The sequence below is a fragment of the Littorina saxatilis genome, linkage group LG14 (assembly GCF_037325665.1).
Source record: "Littorina saxatilis isolate snail1 linkage group LG14, US_GU_Lsax_2.0, whole genome shotgun sequence".
NCBI classification, from domain to species: domain Eukaryota; kingdom Metazoa; phylum Mollusca; class Gastropoda; order Littorinimorpha; family Littorinidae; genus Littorina; species Littorina saxatilis.
The window spans coordinates 13,539,390-13,558,936 of NC_090258.1; the positions used below are offsets into that span (position 1 = coordinate 13,539,390).

General features: G+C 39.9%; 2 protein-coding genes across 2 annotated transcripts in view; one reads left to right on the top strand and one right to left on the bottom strand.

Moving 5' to 3' along the window:
- On the top strand, positions 1–4,217 carry LOC138947177 (uncharacterized). Its single transcript, XM_070318616.1, has 3 exons — positions 1–813; positions 1,230–1,329; positions 1,706–4,217. Exons 1-3 carry the CDS (start codon positions 478–480, stop codon positions 2,776–2,778), a joined length of 1,509 nt encoding a protein of 502 aa, XP_070174717.1. The 5' UTR covers positions 1–477; the 3' UTR covers positions 2,779–4,217.
- LOC138946856 (fibrillin-1-like) overlaps positions 3,949–19,547 on the bottom strand; it is a 26,356-nt gene continuing 10,757 nt past the window's right edge. Inside the window, exons 8-20 of the mRNA XM_070318259.1 lie at positions 18,459–19,247; positions 18,173–18,292; positions 17,411–17,536; positions 16,939–17,067; positions 16,428–16,550; positions 14,445–14,708; positions 14,031–14,147; positions 12,435–12,541; positions 10,231–10,292; positions 9,576–9,736; positions 8,925–9,021; positions 8,289–8,326; positions 3,949–4,004 (exon numbers count right to left, since the gene is read on the bottom strand). Coding sequence (XP_070174360.1) covers positions 3,949–4,004; positions 8,289–8,326; positions 8,925–9,021; positions 9,576–9,736; positions 10,231–10,292; positions 12,435–12,541; positions 14,031–14,147; positions 14,445–14,708; positions 16,428–16,550; positions 16,939–17,067; positions 17,411–17,536; positions 18,173–18,292; positions 18,459–19,247 — 2,189 coding nt within the window. The remainder of the gene's footprint in view (positions 4,005–8,288; positions 8,327–8,924; positions 9,022–9,575; positions 9,737–10,230; positions 10,293–12,434; positions 12,542–14,030; positions 14,148–14,444; positions 14,709–16,427; positions 16,551–16,938; positions 17,068–17,410; positions 17,537–18,172; positions 18,293–18,458; positions 19,248–19,547) is intronic.

Consider the following 19,547-nt stretch of genomic DNA (forward strand, 5'->3'; position numbering starts at 1 on the left):
TGGGCTAAAACCAGAACCAATTACCTCAAAATAACTGGTTTTGCAATTTTATAGTCATTAGACTTATGGTAATATGATTCTCACTTCCTGTGAAGGATTCTTGAAAATCTTGGATTATTGTGTATTTATAAGTCATAATTTGTTCTGGCTCCAAGAAATGTTCGGACTCATCTTGGAAGCAGAACCATCTAACTCCATCCAGGTTGGAAGCAGAACGTTATAAGTTCAGTTTAGTCTGTTCTGCTTCTGAGCCATGTGAGTAATGGGGAGTGTTTATCTGCCAGCCAGAAGCAGCCATCGTAACCTGACCTCTTCTGATCGCTGTGTGACAGTCAGTTTCCCTGCCCTCAGCGCAACCAGACAAGGTCACTATAGCGGTGGGTGTATCTGGTTTTCACCCTCTCAGTGTGGTGTGGGATTTCCCCTAGCACACAGAAGGGTGTTACAAGCAGTGGCGGAGTCTGCTGTCGGCAAAAAATGACATTTGTGTGGGAGTGTGGAAAGCAAAACAGGTCAGCGACACATGTCAGTATCCGAATTTCAAACTCCGGATGTACCGTTATCAGCATAGCTTGTTATGACAGGTGTCATGTTGATACAATGTTTCTATTTTCTCATGGAAACAAATTGATGAGGCTTGGTGTCGCAAGGTCGTGTCAACGAAACGTCAAAAATGACGCGAATTTAATCCACAGAAAACAAACTGACAAAAGGTTGGTCCACTTTCTGAAAACTCAAAGAACAGCATTCTGCCTATTGTACATCTGCTGCACAGTCTGTTTTGCTGTTGCTCGAGTCAGGACACAGATTCAAGTGAGTATCATCATATATTTTTGTTTCCCCCATTTGAACAAAAGTCATTAAAGCTTAATTTCTGATTCGTATTCATAAGGGAAACTTTCTGATTGTCTAAATTCTGTAATCTGCATACTGATCCCTAGCTTTTGTGTGTATAGTTTTGTTTTCCTAAATAAAAGCACAGGCTGGTAAAAGCGTATTTATCAAGTTTCGTGTGTGTGTGTGTTCATGAATGTTGAAGTGTTTCAGCTCTTTAGTTTTCGATACAAAAATGAAATCAATAACCTCAGTGAATGTTCAGGGCAGATAATGACAATTTTTGTCTGCTTGTAACCTATGGATGGATGAATGAATGTTATTACATGAATGTTATTACAGCGCTATTTCCACCCTTTTTTGTGAGTTTGACTAATATATTTCTTAAATCACAGGTTTTTACAATGTCGAAGGAGAATGACTGGCCAGATGAGGACTTGATTCAGCAAATGATTCTTGAAACCCAAGAAACATCGCCTCCCTGTACAAAGTCTGGTAAGTATCAAAACACACACACACACACACACACACACACACACACACGTACACACACACACACACACACACACACGCACACACACACACACACACACACACACACACACACACACACACACACACACCCAAACACTTATTTTCTAACTTACTCACTTACTTCCTTCTTTACAAAACGCGCCTGGATACTTTAGGCATATTCAGTGTAATCGGGTATTTATGTTTTATTTTTGTGTGTGAATAAAAACTCGAAAACTGTTTACAGTTTAAATGCAGCAGCGATGGTACGAAGGCAATTAACTTTTTTATCAGTAAATAATTGTAGTAGTAATTGCCAGTTTAAAAGAAGAATTCATAGTCTTTATATATTGTGCAGATGCTGTTCAGCAGGAGGTGAATATGGCCGTCCAGGCAAGCAAAAAGCACCAAGCATTTCAGGAGACTGTCCTCCGGATTCATGGGATGAGGTTGCAGAATCTTCTCACTGCCAATGGCTTAACGAGAATTAAAGTTCCAGGAAATGGAAATGGCTTTTTCGAAGCATCATGCTTCCATCTTGGACAAGTAACCCGTCCCAATGATTTGAGAGAACAAGTCTGTTATCACATCATGGACAATGTAGAGCCCTACTCCGGTTTTTTTGATCTCCCAACCATTGACGAAAATGAAAGATTTATGAACATACTTCAAATGATTGAGGACTTAAGAAGAAGTGGTTGCTGGAACACTCGTGCAGGTGATCTGTTACCTCTAGCGCTGGCAAACGTGACCAAAAGACCAGTAAAAATATTTACCAGTCGTCAGACTCACCCTGTGGTGGATATCAGACCGAGCATTGATCCACAAGTGCATGTGCGGATGGAACCCATTTACCTGACATTGACAGCTCTCAAGAATCAGCCACAACACTATGATGCATGCATCAGGAGAAAAACCACTTCAAACCAGACAGACATGCGTCTTCCGTCCTTGCACCAACTCCGAAACCTGACTGATGAATGTGAAGCGTCTCCAGTGGAAAAATCTACTCTGAAACATGACGACTGTGCTGTTGATTTTTCAATCGAAGAGTCTACCGAGAAACATGGTGAATGTGGTTTTTCTCCTGTTCGTGCATCAACTCCAATACATACTGGTTGTGATTCCACCCCTCCACATGAATCCAGCTGCCCAACACCTGTAAATATTTCTTTTGTGTGTGCTTCTACCTCAGCATATGTTGACTCTGATTCAACCCCAGTGACTACAAATACAATCACCTCAGATGATACTAACTTTGATTTTTTTCCTAATGGTGTATTCACTTCAGCTTGTGACATGTCTGACACTGCTCCTTCATGTGAATCTACCACAGCATCTCCTCCATCTTGTTATGGAACCCCAGCAAAAAAAACTGCCATCTCCGAGGAAGGAGGCATCCTATGTGACACCTCCAAAGAAGAAGTTTAGTCGAAAAAGACTCAGCAACCCTAAGACCTGGAAGAATAATATTAGAAAAACAAAGAAACTGAGCGGTCAATCTTACTCAAGGACAACCGGTGAAACGGCTAGGGCAAAAGCAGTACAGAAGGTCGACTGTTCAAAGTGTAAAATGATGTGTTCCAGCAAAATATCAGAAGAAGAAAGGCAAGACATTTTTCAGGCCTTTTATTCGCTCTCTTCATATGAGCGACAGAAAGACTTTGTTTGTCACTGAATTGAAGAAACGGGAACAAGAACTTACCTGAAAACAGACGGAGAACCAGCTCCAAAAAAGAGACAAGTTTCAAGGAAGTTTTTCTTTCTGAAAGATGGCCAGAGATCATATGTGTGTAAAACGTTTTTTACCAGCACACTAGATGTCAGTTGTGGAACTGATACGTGGTCATCAAAGTTATATTGACAAAACTGTCTGATGGTGACTTAGAGTTTGGTTTTCTGCTGAAACTGTGATCTAAAATACAGGGATGTGCTTTAAGGTCTGACTTTGATTTTGACTTTTGTGCACAACACTTCTGTGAAGAAAAAAGTACATCACAAGGTAAGAATGCCAATTTGTTTTTATTGATAATGAACACGCAGGGTATCATGAAATCAGAATCTAGAACTCGTGATTTTATTGTCCTTGTGTGATTGGTTTTAATGCGCCAAGCTTGATCATCAGTGAAGCTTTTCTTGTTTGCTTGCTTGTTTCTGTGCTGCTTTGTTCGTTTTGTGTGTTGTCAGTTTGTCGTTGTTGCTGGGTTTGTAGTTTTTGTGCGTAATGCAAAACAATATGAGCTGATACAAAATAAGATTTACTATTGAGTTCTTAGGAAAACAACCAAAATACAATTTATTTTTGGAATGTTAACAAAGAATGTGGTTTTTTTGGCCATGGGAAAATACCTGCAATTTAATTGTGTGTAAAAGGTGTGCGTTCATTAGGCCATACATTAGACGAATACATAATTCTTTAATGATGGTTTAGTGTGTGACTTGAAATATGTGTGTTTATTGCGGCAATAAACATTAATACAATTTAAACTAGTGTTGCAGTGTAAGCTTTTGCTTGGAAGCAGAACATGCTATGTGTGAGGAGGCTGCTTCTGACTGCTGTAGCACAGGCCACAGTGGGATCTGTTTGGAAGTCAGAAGCAGCTATGGTGCGCTGGGCTTTTCTAGCTCCAGGACTGAGAAAAAAGAAGGAGCGTATTCTGGAAGCAGAACAAATTATACGTTATTTTCATATGATAGAGTAGTTTAATTAAATTGATTTCAACTGTACATGACCAGTTCTTCCTCTATATCTATTGCTTAAAATATGAAGGTTGTAATCTTGTGTTTACTATTTTTTTTGAGGGGTTAAAAACTTCAAGTGGCCATTTCTCAAAATGGCCGCAAACCAGTTAAATGGTTCTGGTTTTAACCCATCGATATATTTAAATTTCCACGCACATACTTAACCTAAGGACATGCACTTCCAAACATGAACATGCATTATTACATCCACATTTACGCGCCTGTTTGCGGGCATACATAATGTTTCTCCTGGTTTTCGAAACATGATGTAAAAAGAGATTCCTTGGATAAGAGGAATAAATTGCCTTAATATTTCGTATATCCGAAGTCTCCGGATAACAAAATCATAGTATATAAGAAATCAAAATAACCTGTTACTATACCTTATGCCTGTCCGTTTGTCTTATTCCATGAATACAATATTTTGATATGTCAACAACTTTTTTTTTTTTTTTTTTTTCTTTTTTTTTTCCCTTACACCTGTTCCTTGTCCCGGTGTGCTCTCACGCCGCCCCGTCCCTGCACTCACTGCTCCATCCACATCTGAATTTCGTTCCGCTGCCAGACTTGCCGATTTTACAGACGCTCCAGGGAGGGATGTCGGGTCGTTGCGGTAGGCTACCCTCGGAAGATGACACTGCACTTCTGCTGAGTCACTTCGACGGTGTTCAGTAGTGGGTCTGTCCCGAGCTAACGGACGCAGCCCACTACCTACTATGCCCCCTACTAACGACATTGACTGCTAAGTCGCGGAGCCAGACTGAGTGAGGGTCCCCTCCAGAGAGCAGACAGCCACCACGTCCCTCCGTCGACCCCCCAGAACGTCACACGTTGAAGACTGACAGCAGTTCAAGTACTTTTCAGGGAAGGATGGAACAGGAACACTGAGACCAAGGTCACCATGAGAGCTCCGGGCATGAAGGGCCACAAGAGCAAGGACAATTTATAATTTTTAGATGATTAATGAGATGAGGATGATTATAATGATGATGCTATGGATTTCCAATTTTTGGTTTGAGACTACGTGACAGGGCAGCACTCTACGCTTAGGCTACTGTCATAATATATCCTGGTGTCAACCAGGCCCGAGAACTGCAGCACCAGCGGTGTTGGTCAGGTAAACAGAACCTGAGCACCCTCAAAGTCGCATTCGTTAAGTGAATGACACTCGGCTGTGTGATTCCAGCCTTCCCATAGGAACCATAGCACTTCCACTCTGGGTAGGAGCCGACCGTAGCCCGAAAAACCCACATGACCCTGATGGGATTCGAACCCACGACCTCCCGGCCCACAGTCCGATGCGCTAACCACTGCGCTACGGGGGCCGGTGATATGTCAACAACTTGTTTGTGTATGTGTGCGCGTGTGTGTGTGTGAGAGCGCACGCGCGCCTTCTAGTCTCTCTCTTTCTGCATATATGTGTCTGTTTTGCTGTGTGTCTACCTGCCTGCTTGTACTTTTATGTGTCTATATTTGTATGGATGTATGTATACGTGTATAATTATGTATGTAGGGGAAGGTCGAATATGTATATATGTGTGTGCACGTGCGTGCGTGTGTTTTTCTCTCTCTTTCTCTGTCTCTCCTACTGCCCACTCACACTTAGCCTTAGACGCACAGCAGACTCTCAAATAACTAAACAAGTCAGATGTTTGCATTAACATGCTGTTTTATTTTCTTAAAGTGGAAAGAAGGACAATAAGAATCCCTACCCACAGTTTTTGAAAGTGAAAACAGAAATGAATAAAGAAAGTAAACCGCAAGTTGATAAAATGATTCTTTTGCAAAGCTCAAATTACTGTCATGATTAAGCTCAAATGTATGTGCATTTAATACTAATCATAAGTAATGGGATGGTAGGCTGGATTGGTACATTAGATGGTAGATCATTATTAAGTTACCATAAAAAAACTTTACAAAAGTTACATTTTTAATAGAACAAAAATAAGCTTCAAAGATGCGTTTATTAAAGGTTGATTAACATAAAAATAAATACATATTGTGAGCCATAACGATTTAAAACCGACGGAAAAACAAAGGAATGTACTCCTGTACCGGAATTAATAGATTATATCGCAATTTACTGTATCCCAAAACCGTCATTCCACTGTTTTACAAAACAATTCGCTTAGTAAATCAGTTGATATATTACTGAACCAAAAAGACAAATTGACTGCGGATATGTTTTTTTTATAAACAATGTCTAACTACAGAAAGTAAAAGAAAGGCATAAACTGAACAGATAAAACATGATCTTGTGTCTAAAAGCCTACACAACATAATTCAAAACTGACGTTACATGCTACAACGCAAAACTCTTAGGAAACAAGCAAACTTATTTACCGTCATAACACCCAGAAACCCAACAAATCGTAAGCCGTTAATGAAAAACCTGATCAATTCATTGCTAACCTAGTAAAATGTTCCGGCAAAATGATTCAAGAACCTGTCGTTTTACTGAAATATTTATTTTTTATCATCAAAATTTGCCAAATTCGACCAAACGTTTTACTTTTTCTTTGAGCTTTTTTTTTTTATCCCGTAACAATGACTCCTTCTTGTCATATTGTCCTGCATCGAATAAGCGCGTAGTACTCTTATTCAATATTATCTCATAAAGTAGATTGATTCCATTGGAATACTATTATTTACTGATATATATTCGATTAGTTAAGGGGGGTGCATGCTTCCCAGATACATAAATAAGGAGAAGGTCCCTTCAGCCATATAGCGCGATGATTCAGATTAATACTCATTATATTAGTTACGCATTCCTACTAAATTACTACTGCAAAATGCAATGCCCCTTTGACTAAAAAAAAACTTCGACAAAACCGACTAGCATCTCACTAGGCCGAATAATGGAGAGCACATAAACATCCTTAAAATCCTACGATTTAATTCCTTCACTGTCTGCAATGCCCAAAACAGGTACGCTTAAGATACCTTTCGCCCCATAGAAACTATCGTGTAAACCTCCTTAGATCTGCCCAGGCTTATGCAGAGGATACGATCTAGGTTGAACATACTTTCTCTAAGACACATGCCGACAAACAACAGCCTGGCTGCTTCAGGTGCATAGTTGGAAGTTTTGTTTGTTGATGAATTAATATTACAGACTAGCATTACAGACCTAATTTGAAAAACAAATCCCTTCAGCATATGAATTGGAAACGCTGTCGATTTTTCATACATCAAACTTCCTTCAACTTTAAAGTCAGTATTACTTACTTGCATTATCTATCTATGTAAAAACAAAACAATGAAAGCATCGAATCACCTCCACCAAATATTAAGTAACATGAGGTATCTATATAAAAACAAAACATGAAAAATCGACTAACCTCCACCTAATACTCAGTGATTATTACTTTAGTTATTTATCTGCAAATAAGTCATGCTGAGAAAACTGTTCTTAAGTAATTTCTATAATAATGCAAATTACACGGGCAATTTTCGATTAACAGAGCTGGAAACATAAAACACAATATATTCTAAATTTTCAGAAAGAATGAATAAACAAGGCAGACATCCAAGCGAAGACAAAGTAAGCGGGGAACATTAATCCTTCCGGAGAACGGACATCGGTCGTCAACGAAGGTCCACAATGCTGCCGACAGAAAAAGCAACATTAGGGAACAAAACTTGTACAAAACTATCTAAACATATCAAATCAAACATCTAGTACATGTACTTTTCTAAAACGAAGATTTTTTTCTTTCTGAGAACGTTTAAATCAGTATTAACATTTAGACATTTCAAAACAACTTGTAGAAACTACAGGTCTGCTTAATTTAATTAGATAATGCTACACGTACACGTTCAACAAATAAACATATTTGATCTCTCAAATGTCTTAGCCTTGAAACCCTACGTTTCTTATTTTTACCGAATTTGTCGGTTTCATATCTGTCAGGTCCCAACCTGATCAAAGTTGTCGTTACATCCATCGGATCTTGTTATGTTGGTAACAGATTGCAGCAGAGGTGCAGGCAGTGGCGGTTAACAGGTGAATCCCAACAGGCAGCTACAGATCACGTGAACAAATAAAGAAAAACAGTGAACTACTCAGCATAATTATATTAACACCTGTTCAAATTCGACAGGACAACACACGTTTATTTTTCCTTCCAAACACTGGGATATTTTCGTCTCATTAATTGTTCGAATAGAAAAATATTTGTATATTTTCAGCTTACCTTGTCCACTTCCTGAGCTAGACTCATCCTCTTCTTGTCTGAAAGAGAAAAGTTAACAAAAATGCCAAAGAATTGCAACGCATGGATTCAGGCCATCCTTGTTATATTTAACTTTTGCAAGTATAACTAAATCTGGCTGATAACGTCTATCTGGATCGTTCTGTCTTCTCCTTCCTTTGTTTCTATTTGTACTTCGGAGAGTTCGTCTTATGTAAATACGTTATTGTACGTGCGTGTGTGTGTGTGAAAGAACCCTGCGAGATGGGTGTACCGTATGAGACGTGTGTGTATGTGTGTGTGTGTGTGTGTGTGTGTGTGTGTGTGTGTGTGTGTGTGTGTGTGTGTGTGTGTGTGTGTGTGTGTGTGTGTGTGTCCAACCGCATATTCAGGTTGGTGCTTTGGTGCTAGTTTCTGTAAAAAAAAAAGAGAGGTATTTTTATGAGTGTTTTCTCTTTCATCTGATATTCAGATATCTGAGAAATTGAAAGCTCCACATTTGTTCGAACGTGAGAACTACTTTTCTCTTCAGAAAACCTAACCAATATACTCTAAAGCAACATTGGTACTAATAACTAGATGTGGAATACAGAGAAAACATACAAGCAACTAACACTCAATAAAGTGCAAATCACCCACCGGCACTGAGGTTTCCCGTTCTCCACTTTGCAGACTTGATTCTCTTCACAAGTCACGTAGCGACTGAATACATCGCAGTAGGTCGTGTTGGAAAAAACTGAAACACGGAGTGCATTGTTTAGGTACCACAACATAAGCTGCTTCTCTGTGTTTGCCCTAACTCAAGTTCTAGGAGAGGGAGGGATGGCCAAGGGCAAAATATAATTAACGTAAACATCTAGCTGCAATTATAGCAGTCCAGATATGCCAGAATGCTATGGTATATTCATGTGAAGACATCTATGTGCATGTATTTTACATGCAATTATACAAATAATTGTAATGTGATGAATGTATTGCACCGTATACTGTATCGCACGACATTGCATTGCATTTACTGCATCGTTCTGTATTGAATAGTATTGTTTGTGTAAACAGGCCAAAGCAAACATTTGTGAAGGCCCTGATTTGCCCATCGGGCAGAACAAAAAGCAACAACTCCAAACACAACCATAAACAAATCAGTAGATAATCAATGAATCGATGAATCTATCCACCGATCTATATGCAACCGAGACATACTCTTCAAAAATAAAAATGTAAAGGGCCAATACCAGAGATAATTCAAAGGTACAATACTAGTGCACACAAAACGGCCAAGACTAAACTCACTCTCCATGCCGTCAACCGTAATCCCGACGGTTCCAGTTTGTCCGGCCAAGACAGCTCTCTGACCAGTGATGTTGACCAGTGCCACAGACAGGGAGGAGGCAGAGATCTGGGCGCTCTTACTGGGCACGTCCACATCCACGTCTGCAATCACACTGCCCGGCCTGCAACACACATAATTATTTCTCACATAGTATTCGACGGAATGTGGCTGCGGGATATTGCAGAGACCTATAATAAATAATTCTCCTCTATGTGGAGCTAATTGTTCAAGTTTGATCAAGACAAAACCTATTGTTAAAAAGATTGGGATTTTTCCGTGTTGTGAGATGAGCTTGAATATGTATAAAAAATAAACGTTGAATATCTTCGGAAAACAATTTGACGGAGGTTTTTATTTCTAAAAATAAGTTATGCGTAAACAATACATTTTACATTGCTGTTCTGTAGACTAAATTAAAAGAACATTTTGATGATGACTTGTCTGTGTAAGCCCTAAAAGCCTGCATCATGTCTAGGAACTTTTGCATGTATTTTTGTTGTTTTACTACATTTTTTAAACATGCGAAGCCTCGGCAGTTCCATGAGGAGACACAGACATCTGTATGCTAAACGTTTGTACTTTTGTATAATACTTTACCAAAGAATAACAGCGCACCTCATATTATGAATACTGACAGCCAGCACAGTAGGTACGTATGCTTTCAGCGTCTTTTCCAACTGAAAATAAAGCAATTAGGAATTAATGTTAACGCACAGTTTTTTTTTATTAAAAACAAATAGACAAGAGCAAGGATGAGGAGGTAGAGGAAGAGAAGAAGGGGTGTAATGATAGTAATGACATTTTTGAAGAGAACAATGAAGAACTATGAACAGAAGGAGTAGGTGAGGTACACAGCGGAGGGGGAATGATGAGTTGTACCAATATTCTAAGAAAACCACATAATCATCTCAAGACATAACTACATTACTACACACAAACAGGCACATCGCGTATCGGTATTTAAATCTATGACGATATTATGAGTTATTTCTAGTGTGCTGATTGTTTGCATGACATAAGAGAAATGGATATCACCATGAGCCGACAGGCGAATGTTGATTTCATTTTTAAGACATGGCTGTTATCAGTCAGCTAACCATGTCTGTTATCAGTCAGCTGACAGTCAGCACATTTGAAATAAGTCTTATATCGCCGGCTAATGTCAACCTAAATCATTTTCGAAGCAACCCTAGAACAGCATGGAGACCGACCTGAACCCTGACTCTGACGTGACCTCACCCGTCACTGACCTAATGCAGCCAATCACTCACCTGACTTCATGAACATTAACAGCTTAAAAGTTCCCACAATAAAATATCAAACCAGGTTGAACGTGACTTTCACTTTACTTTTTCTTGACCACAAAAAAGGGACAGATATCAGAATCATCTTCAGACAGTATGGAAATGATGTAAAACTTTATTTGAGGTAAACTGAGTTTGGTAATTTCATTTGATTCTTTACAACTTTGACAATGCAATTTTCGAACGAGCAAGGCACACGTATGGTATTCTGAGAAGGTGGGTGGTAGTAATATTTTCAGTATTTTATTATCAAAAATAAGAAGTGTCAATCCTCAAGGCGGTCCAGAATTGAGCCCGAAGTCGACTTCACCAAGACTCGCGAAATCTGTTTGTAAGAAACTCAGTGATTAAGCTTTGTGCGGCTAGCTTCGCAAAGAATACTTCCCGTTAGTCGACTTCGCCCAGTTAAGTACAGGCTTTAGAATAAGTCATCCTGATATGGTCCATACAAAATGTTAGTTTGTCTTTCTTGTTTTTAAGAGTCATAAACAAGTCGCGTAAAGCGAAAATACAATATTTAGTCAAGTAGCTGTCGAACTCACAGAATGAAACTGAACGCAATGCCATTTTTCAGCAAGACCGTATACTCGTAGCATCGTCAGTCCACCGCTCATGGCAAAGGCAGTGAAATTGACAAGAAGAGCGGGGTAGTAGTTGCGCTAAGAAGGATAGCACGCTTTTCTGTCCCTCTCTTTGTTTTAACTTTCTGAGCGTGTTTTTAATCCAAACATATCATATCTATATGTTTTTGGAATCAGGAACCGACAAGGAATAAGATGAAAGTGTTTTTAAATTGATTTGGACAATTTAATTTTGATAATAATTTTTATATATTTAATTTTCAGAGCTTGTTTTTAATCCGAATATAACATATTTATATGTTTTTGGAATCAGCAAATGATGGAGAATAAGATAAACGTAAATTGGGATCGTTTTATACATTTTTATTTTTTTTTACAATTTTCAGATTTTTAATGACCAAAGTCATTAATTAATTTTTAAGCCACCAAGCTGAAATGCAATACCGAAGTCCGGGCTTCGTCGAATATTACTTGACCAAAATTTCAACCAATTTGGTTGAAAAATGAGGGCGTGACAGTGCCGCCTCAACTTTCACGAAAAGCCGGATATGACGTCATCAAAGACATTTATCAAAAAAATGAAAAAACCGTTCGGGGATTTCATACCCAGGAACTCTCATGTCAAATTTCATAAAGATCGGTCCAGTAGTTTAGTCTGAATCGCTCTACACACACACACACACACGCACACACGCACACACGCACATACACCACGACCCTCGTTTCGATTCCCCCTCGATGTTAAAATATTTAGTCAAAACTTGACTAAATATAACAAAAAGGGTTCCGGCCTGACCGTTATAACATTTAGTGGGTCACCTAGAATCTGTCACGATTGGAAAAATAGTCGTATGGTGGACTAAAAGGGTAGTAAAACACTAGGTCAGCATGCTCGTGAAACAAATAGGCAGACAAGTGTGCATCCTCTTCTTACCAATGTTTGTCCTTCCTTCTTAATTGTGGAACGTGAGGGCTCTTGAGAAAGATCAGCTTGGGGAATGTTTATGTTGATCTTAACACTGAAGCCCAGTTGCGTGGCCGCTGAAAGTCAAATTTCAGGTCTTGATTGAAATATATAGAGGACATTATGTTGAACATTATAAAGTCTGCAGAAAGTATCATATGAAATACGTACAGTGCCCTAAGTTGCAACTGTAAGAGAGAGAGAGAGAGAGAGAGAGAGAGAGAGAGAGAGAGAGAGAGAGAGAGAGAGAGAGAGAGAGAGAGAGAGAGAGAGAGAGAGAGAGAGAGAGAGAGAGACAGAGAGAGAGAGAGAGAGAGAGAGAGAGAGAGAGAGAGAGAGAGAGAGAGAGAGAGAGAGAGAGAGGGGAAAAAATAGGCTGAAGAATTACCTACTGGACTGTATTAATTACTCTTCTTTATAGCCTTCAACAAAAGTATACCTGGAATATAAATAGTAAAGCAAAATACGTTATTTTCTATCTTGAGAAATAGAAAGTATAAAATCACTACATGAACTGTTTACAATATTAATATACAGTTTTAAACAACCCTTGACATCACATGACTTCAAGATTTAGTAATTTACCCCAATATACAGTAAAAACAGAACTTACCAATGCAGGTGCCTCTGCTATTCTCTCTGTAGCCGTTTCGACAGACACAAGTGTAGCCCCCTGTGGATTTTTGACAGCGTGTGTTTGGTGTACCAGAGCAGTCATGAACGCTTTCAGACTCACATGCCTGGGTACAACTTTGCGCTTGGTTGTCTAAGAAGAAATTCAAAGAAAAAGAAGAAATCGTAAAGAAAAAGTGATCACATATTTTTCATGGTTATTACCAGCGCGTTGCCTTTTTGTCTTTACACACACATACACACTCACACACGCACACACATCCGCACGCAAGCACACACAAACACGCACGCACACATACGCCCACACTCACGCACGCGCGGTATTTGATTTTGCTCGTAATAACAAAACAAATGTGGGGGTTGGGGAGACAATTTAGTGGCTTCTTCCATCCTATATTGACAATTTTTAGAGTGCGTCATGAACTAAGGAAAAGTTGCCATGACATATGTCACGAACTACTATATCCAAATTGTTCTAATGAGGTGCAAGTGTAAGGGTGTTATTGAAAATATTTGTTTCAGATCACAAAGAATTGACAAATGCACTTTATTAAGACCAAATTTACTGAATAATAAAGTTACTGAAGCAGATATACATTAAAAATGTAATCGAATTTTAACACAACCTTTCCTTTTAAACAGAACTAATGGTTAAAAGGAGCATTTCTGAAGAAGCTGGCAAGCTTCTTTTTTTTATAAGCATACAAGCATATTGAAGTAAACGTATCTGCCAAAAGAAAATATTCAACATATCACTTAGAAAACTATACACTTTAACATTTTCGAGCAGAATAAAAACCTCAACACAGGCAGTACTTCAACGGTTACACATTTCACAATATTGTTTTCAGTCAAAACTGTATGGCTAAAAAATAAGGATGATAGTGATGAAGTTAATGATGATAGTGATACGTGTTGGGTGTGTTATTTTACCTGTGCAGTCTCCTGTTGTGGAATTCAGAAAGTAGCCTGCATTGCAAAGACACCGGTAACTCCCAGCACTGTTCTCGCAAGTCTGACTGCATGGTGATGTTGCGCATTCGTCGATGTCTAAAAGGAAGGAGAAAAACATCAGCCAACATTGCTTATGTTCTGAAAGTAATGGTTATAAGTTTCGCTGTTGGTTTTCTCCTCAATACCACAAGACAAATTAAAAAAGGTAACAGCTATAACAAAAGCAAGAAGTTATATATTCGAAAATTAAGATGACACAGTCCTTACGTACTGAGATTGTTAATGAATTCTTGAAGGTAAGATTCATGAAAATAAAATTGTGCGAAAAGTGCCCTTTTCAATGTTAACTAGAATAACAAAAAAAAAAACGTTTTAAATTACACGCAATTTTACCTTGACAAACACCGCTGCCATTGGCCTTGAAGCCATCAGCGCACCTACACCTGTACCCTCCCTGTACGTTGACACACTTTGCCCCTTTGGCTACACACTGCTGACGTGTGCTGCTTATGTCACACTCGTTGACGTCATTCTGACACTTGTTCCCTGTCCACCCTGTCTTGCACACGCAACCCGTGACAGGGTCACAGCGACTGGCTCCAGCACCACAGGAACAGTTCATGCTGCAGTCACTTCCGTACGTTCCAACAGGACAAGCTATGGCACACAAGATAAATGTCAGAGGAAATACTACATTTATTCTGGGGCACTAAGGTGCCAGTAGAAAATAATATTAAGTTATATCAGTTGTTTCTAATATGCTGACAGTTAGCAAATATTAACAGGCATGTCAAGAAAATGGATATCAGCATGAGCCGGTAAGAGCCTGATGATATCATGTTTGAGACATTTCTGTTATCATTTGCTAACAGTCAGCAAATTAAACAATAACGGTTTAATGGCCTCCTAATTTTGAGCAAACGAATTTTCGAAGCGATCCCATGCACCGACTAGACAGAACAATCGTAATGGGGACTGGATCACTACTATCTGATTATGCCTGTCAGTCAAAGCATTCTGGTGACCTGTGTCAGCCAGTCACTCACCTGACGTGATGAATATTAACAGGTGAACTGCGCTCACACAACAATCTCCCCATATATGCCGTGCTGAACATGTGTTTCAGTTGCTTCGATGTTTGATGTCCAACAGATTTAGAATCGAGACATATTTGACGTAAATCAAGTGACGCGATTTCCCTTGATTCTTCAGAACCATGTAATTTTCATGTGAGCATGTCGACATTGCTCACTCAAAGGATTGGTGGTACCTTGCCGTTCTGTAAAGCTCCCACCGACAAAACTGGCTTTTCGGTAATTTATAGATGAAAAGTGCATTAATTGACAACATTTGAAGTGTAATTCTTTACAATAAGTCACGTTAATATTGTCAGTATTGTGAGTGTGTCCATAACTTGATAAGTATTGCTGTTTTAGTTAAAGATGTCATCGTTTTGTAAACTTCACGTGAGGCGGAGTGGGGCTCTAATGTTGTTGAATGTTATTGACAGTGTGTCCAATAAGGTTAGTATTGATGTTTTATTGAAATATGTCATCGTTCTGTAAACCTCATTTAAGACGGAGTGGGGCTTTAAGTTAAAAAGATACTTGGTAATAAATATTTTTGTTATGGTGCCAAATCACATCTAATATAACTTGCTGAATTGTATGTGTCATATCCACGTTGAGGCATAGGTTAGATAAGAACTTAAATCCGTCCTAAGATTGCAGATTGCAGAGACTGTGCATGCCGATCTGGCATGCATTCACCTATTTTTTGTTGTGAATACTTTTTGCTTCAGCCCTTTTACGGTCTAAAGGAAGAAAACCGTGTTTTTATCGGCGCACCTTGTTAATTGTGACCTGTTTTTTTTGTGGAGCGTTATTTAACTACCTTTACGCGTGAGACTCACGTGGTCTTTTCCGTGTCCTGGTTTTGGTGTGAGCGCTGCAAAACTGCGTCGTAAGCTTTAGAATATGTGTCTATAGCCTGGTCATACTTTGAGGAAATAATTGGTCACTGTTCTCTGTGTCCTGTTCCTGTTCTATCTCTTTCTTTTGATCACAATGACAAACTGTGGATGTGTGAGTGTGTGTGCTCGATGTTAATGTCCCTGCATTGTCAACAAACATTCATGTGATGATACAAGCGGTTTCTCCTTAACTAAAGTGTACTTTTTACAATACATAATCCCAAAGACAGGCAGTTCCAGAATTGTAGTCTCTAACACAGGTTTTTCCAATCCTTGTACTCACAAACGCAGGTGTTCTAATCCTTGTACTCACAAACGCAGGTGTTCTAATCAATGTACTCACAAACACAGGTTTTTCCAATCCTTGTACTCACAAACGCAGGTGTTCTAATCATTGTACTCACAGACACAGGTTTTTCCATCATTGTCAAGAACCATTCCGGTGGGACAGGAGCATGTGAAACCTCCGGCTGTGTTTCTACACGTGTGTGAACACTTCTTGCTGTTATCTTGACACTCGTTCACGTCTGCAACATTTACATACAGATTATGAAATGTTTATGTTATCAACAGTGTGCACATACCCTACTTCAATTCGAATGCCGATCTTTTTCTTTTAAGACTTTGAAATGAATAATGTCAGGAGGAAACGAATATTACATGCACCATTTTGGTTCAGTCTACTGAAACATATAACCAGTAAAACATGTATGATTCCTCAACTACGTCTCCGAGAATAGTTTGGAATACTTTCATTGAATCCACGTTGTTTTTGGCAATACACACTCTAAAACGTGCAGTATCATCGTATCAACTTATCTTATGTTGCCATTTCTTTGCGCATTATAAGACTTCCCCTTGTCACATCTGCAACCACATGTAGTCCACGCAGGAAAAACAAAGTCAAATACTCACCTTTACAGGTCTGCTTGTCACTGTTTAGTGTGTAGCCACTCCTGCAGAAACACACAGCAATGTCAGTGTCGTCCAGTGTACAGCCATGGTCACACGACAGGTTCTCTTCCTCAGCACAGGGGTCAGAGACTGCAGAAAAGATAATGCACGTGAAATCAATATTTATCCATCTAGACTGAGAACAGCATTCTGTTTAATCGACACAGAGACTTATCTCAAGACATAAGTGGAATAAATAATGGCAAAAACGAAACACAGTTTTACTTGCGATGTGACTGCTAGTTTCATACAAAATGTGGCGTAGACTTAAAAAATTAAATGTCAAAATTACAGCCAAAACAAAAAACGACAGAGATTGTTAGAATGTGAGAGAAAGGGATAGACAGACCAAATACAGATGGAATTGGATGGGGCCACAGACATGCTGACCAAAACAGAAAACAAAGTAATAGACATTTAAATATTTACTCACCTTGTGAGCAGGTTGTGCGATCGGTGTTGAGTCTGTAACCATAGTTACACTCACAGTTGTAAGTTCCTCCAACATTGACACACTTCTGTTGACAGTTGTCTGTACTCAGCACACACTCGTCGATATCTACATACAATTTGACAACTTCTTTTAACCTACTAACGTCTAAGGCAGAAACCCCAAACAGGCAAACAAACAAAGTTTATACAAAAGAGATGTAAGACTGTTGTCTCTAAGTTGGAAGGTATTAATTAAGGTGTCCTCTTCTATCAATGCGTGCCTTGACAACCTCCGGAGCTATGTCGGCGGGGACCTCGTGTCCCTGGTAGGTCCAACCATGCCGAACAGATCCGCGTGAGGTAGAGGCCAGACTAAAATGTGTACCCTGGTCCTCCAGGTTGGGGGTTCAGCTTAGGGACAACAACTCTAACTGGTAAAACCGAGTGAGTTACAGAAACAGCGACAAAGGAAAACAACACTGATGTGCACTGAACGCCTGAGTCCCAGCCCGGGACTTGTATGACTGCCAGCAGTGAAAGCCGTCAGGAAGCTGCTGACACTTCTATCAATGAACAGTAAGACATCAACATTTGTTGTTTTGCATAAATATATCTACTTTGCATGATATGTGTGCTAGTGTGTGTGTGTGTGTATGTGAAAAAGTGTGTGTGTGTGTGTGTGTGTGTGTGTGTGTGTGTGTGTGTGTGCTAGTGTGTGCGCGTGAGTGTGTGTATGTGTGTGTGAGTGCAGTACCCGTCATACCTGTGCATGTGCTGTTATTGTTCTGGTAACCCGATACACAGGAACACTGAAAGGACCCAGGAACATTGGTGCACACTTGGTGTTGCCCACACCCTGCATCACTGCTGCACTCATCCACATCTGTAAAATTGTCATCAACATCATTATAATTGTCACCATCATCATGTTCAAGTTAGGGGGAAAATGTGTCACCGCTGCTAATACATTAAAGTTAAGCAGTACTTTAACAGAGCAAAAACCCAATAATTTTAAAAATGATTGTCAGCAGCAACATTGATGAAGTTACCTTGGCAGACACCATCGTCGTCAATGGCATAACCGTTCTGGCACGCACAGGTGTAAGACCCGTTGGTGTTGGTGCACACCTGTCCTTCTCCACACACATCCGGGTTATCTTCACATTCGTTGACATCATCCTGACATTGACTTCCGGTCCAGCCTTTCTGACAGACGCACCCAGTGACGGAGTGACAGTCCATGCCACGCCCATTACACAGACAGGTGTGAGCGCACTCATGGCCGTACTGCAGACTGGGGCATGGGTTGCACGTACGCTGATCAGAGTTGAGCTGAAAGCCGTTGTAGCAGGAACAGATGAAGCCGCCCTCCGTGTTGTTGCATTTCTGAGCGCACACACTGTCTTGGCATTCGTCGTGGTCTTCACAGGCCTTATTGTCTGTTGGGTCAAGGTCGTATCCAGAGGGACAAAAACAGCGTGCCACGTTAGTGTTTGTGGCAGGATCCTGAACGACTTTGCAGCCTTGACTACACCCGCTGTTAGAACAAATATTCTGTGTGCTGGAAGACTGGACACATTGACCAGAACTGACCCTGTTGTAACCCTTTTCACACAGGCAGCTGTAGCCACTGTCAGTGTTGTTGCAAATCTGCTGGCAGTTGTGGGACTTCTCGGCGCACTCGTTAATGTCGGCACAAGAACGAAGATTGTTGGTCAGCCGGTAGCCATCAGGACAGGAACACTGGTAGCTGCCCGCCGTGTTGTTACACGTCACCTCGCACTCGTTCAGCGCGTCGTCCGCACACTCGTCCACATCAAGGCAGAGGTTTGCCTGACCTAGAGAGCAACCAGTGATTATGTGATGAATAGTCAGCACAAGAAACTAGTATCATCACATAGGGTAAGTATAATAAGTGTCAGCGACAAAACAAAATAGAAAAGCTTTGAAAGTGCAATACAAATGCACAGAGTAATGCATTTTTGAAAGGGGAATGAAGCCAAACATATGTTATCAATCCCTACAACACTTCTTCGATTTTGATTTAGTGCAAGCTTTAAATCTAAAGAGTGGTTGTAAGCATTAGTTTTGCATGACGAACAGAAGGCGTCTTTAATGCGTATCTGTGAAACTAAATG

Coding starts and splice junctions, on each gene's coding strand:
- LOC138947177 (XM_070318616.1), top strand. CDS start 478: ATGACATTTGTGTGGGAGTGTGGAAAGCAAAACAGGTCAGCGACACAT. Junction 814..1,229: donor GAGTCAGGACACAGATTCAA/GTGAGTATCATC, acceptor CTTAAATCACAG/GTTTTTACAATGTCGAAGGA. Junction 1,330..1,705: donor GCCTCCCTGTACAAAGTCTG/GTAAGTATCAAA, acceptor TATATTGTGCAG/ATGCTGTTCAGCAGGAGGTG.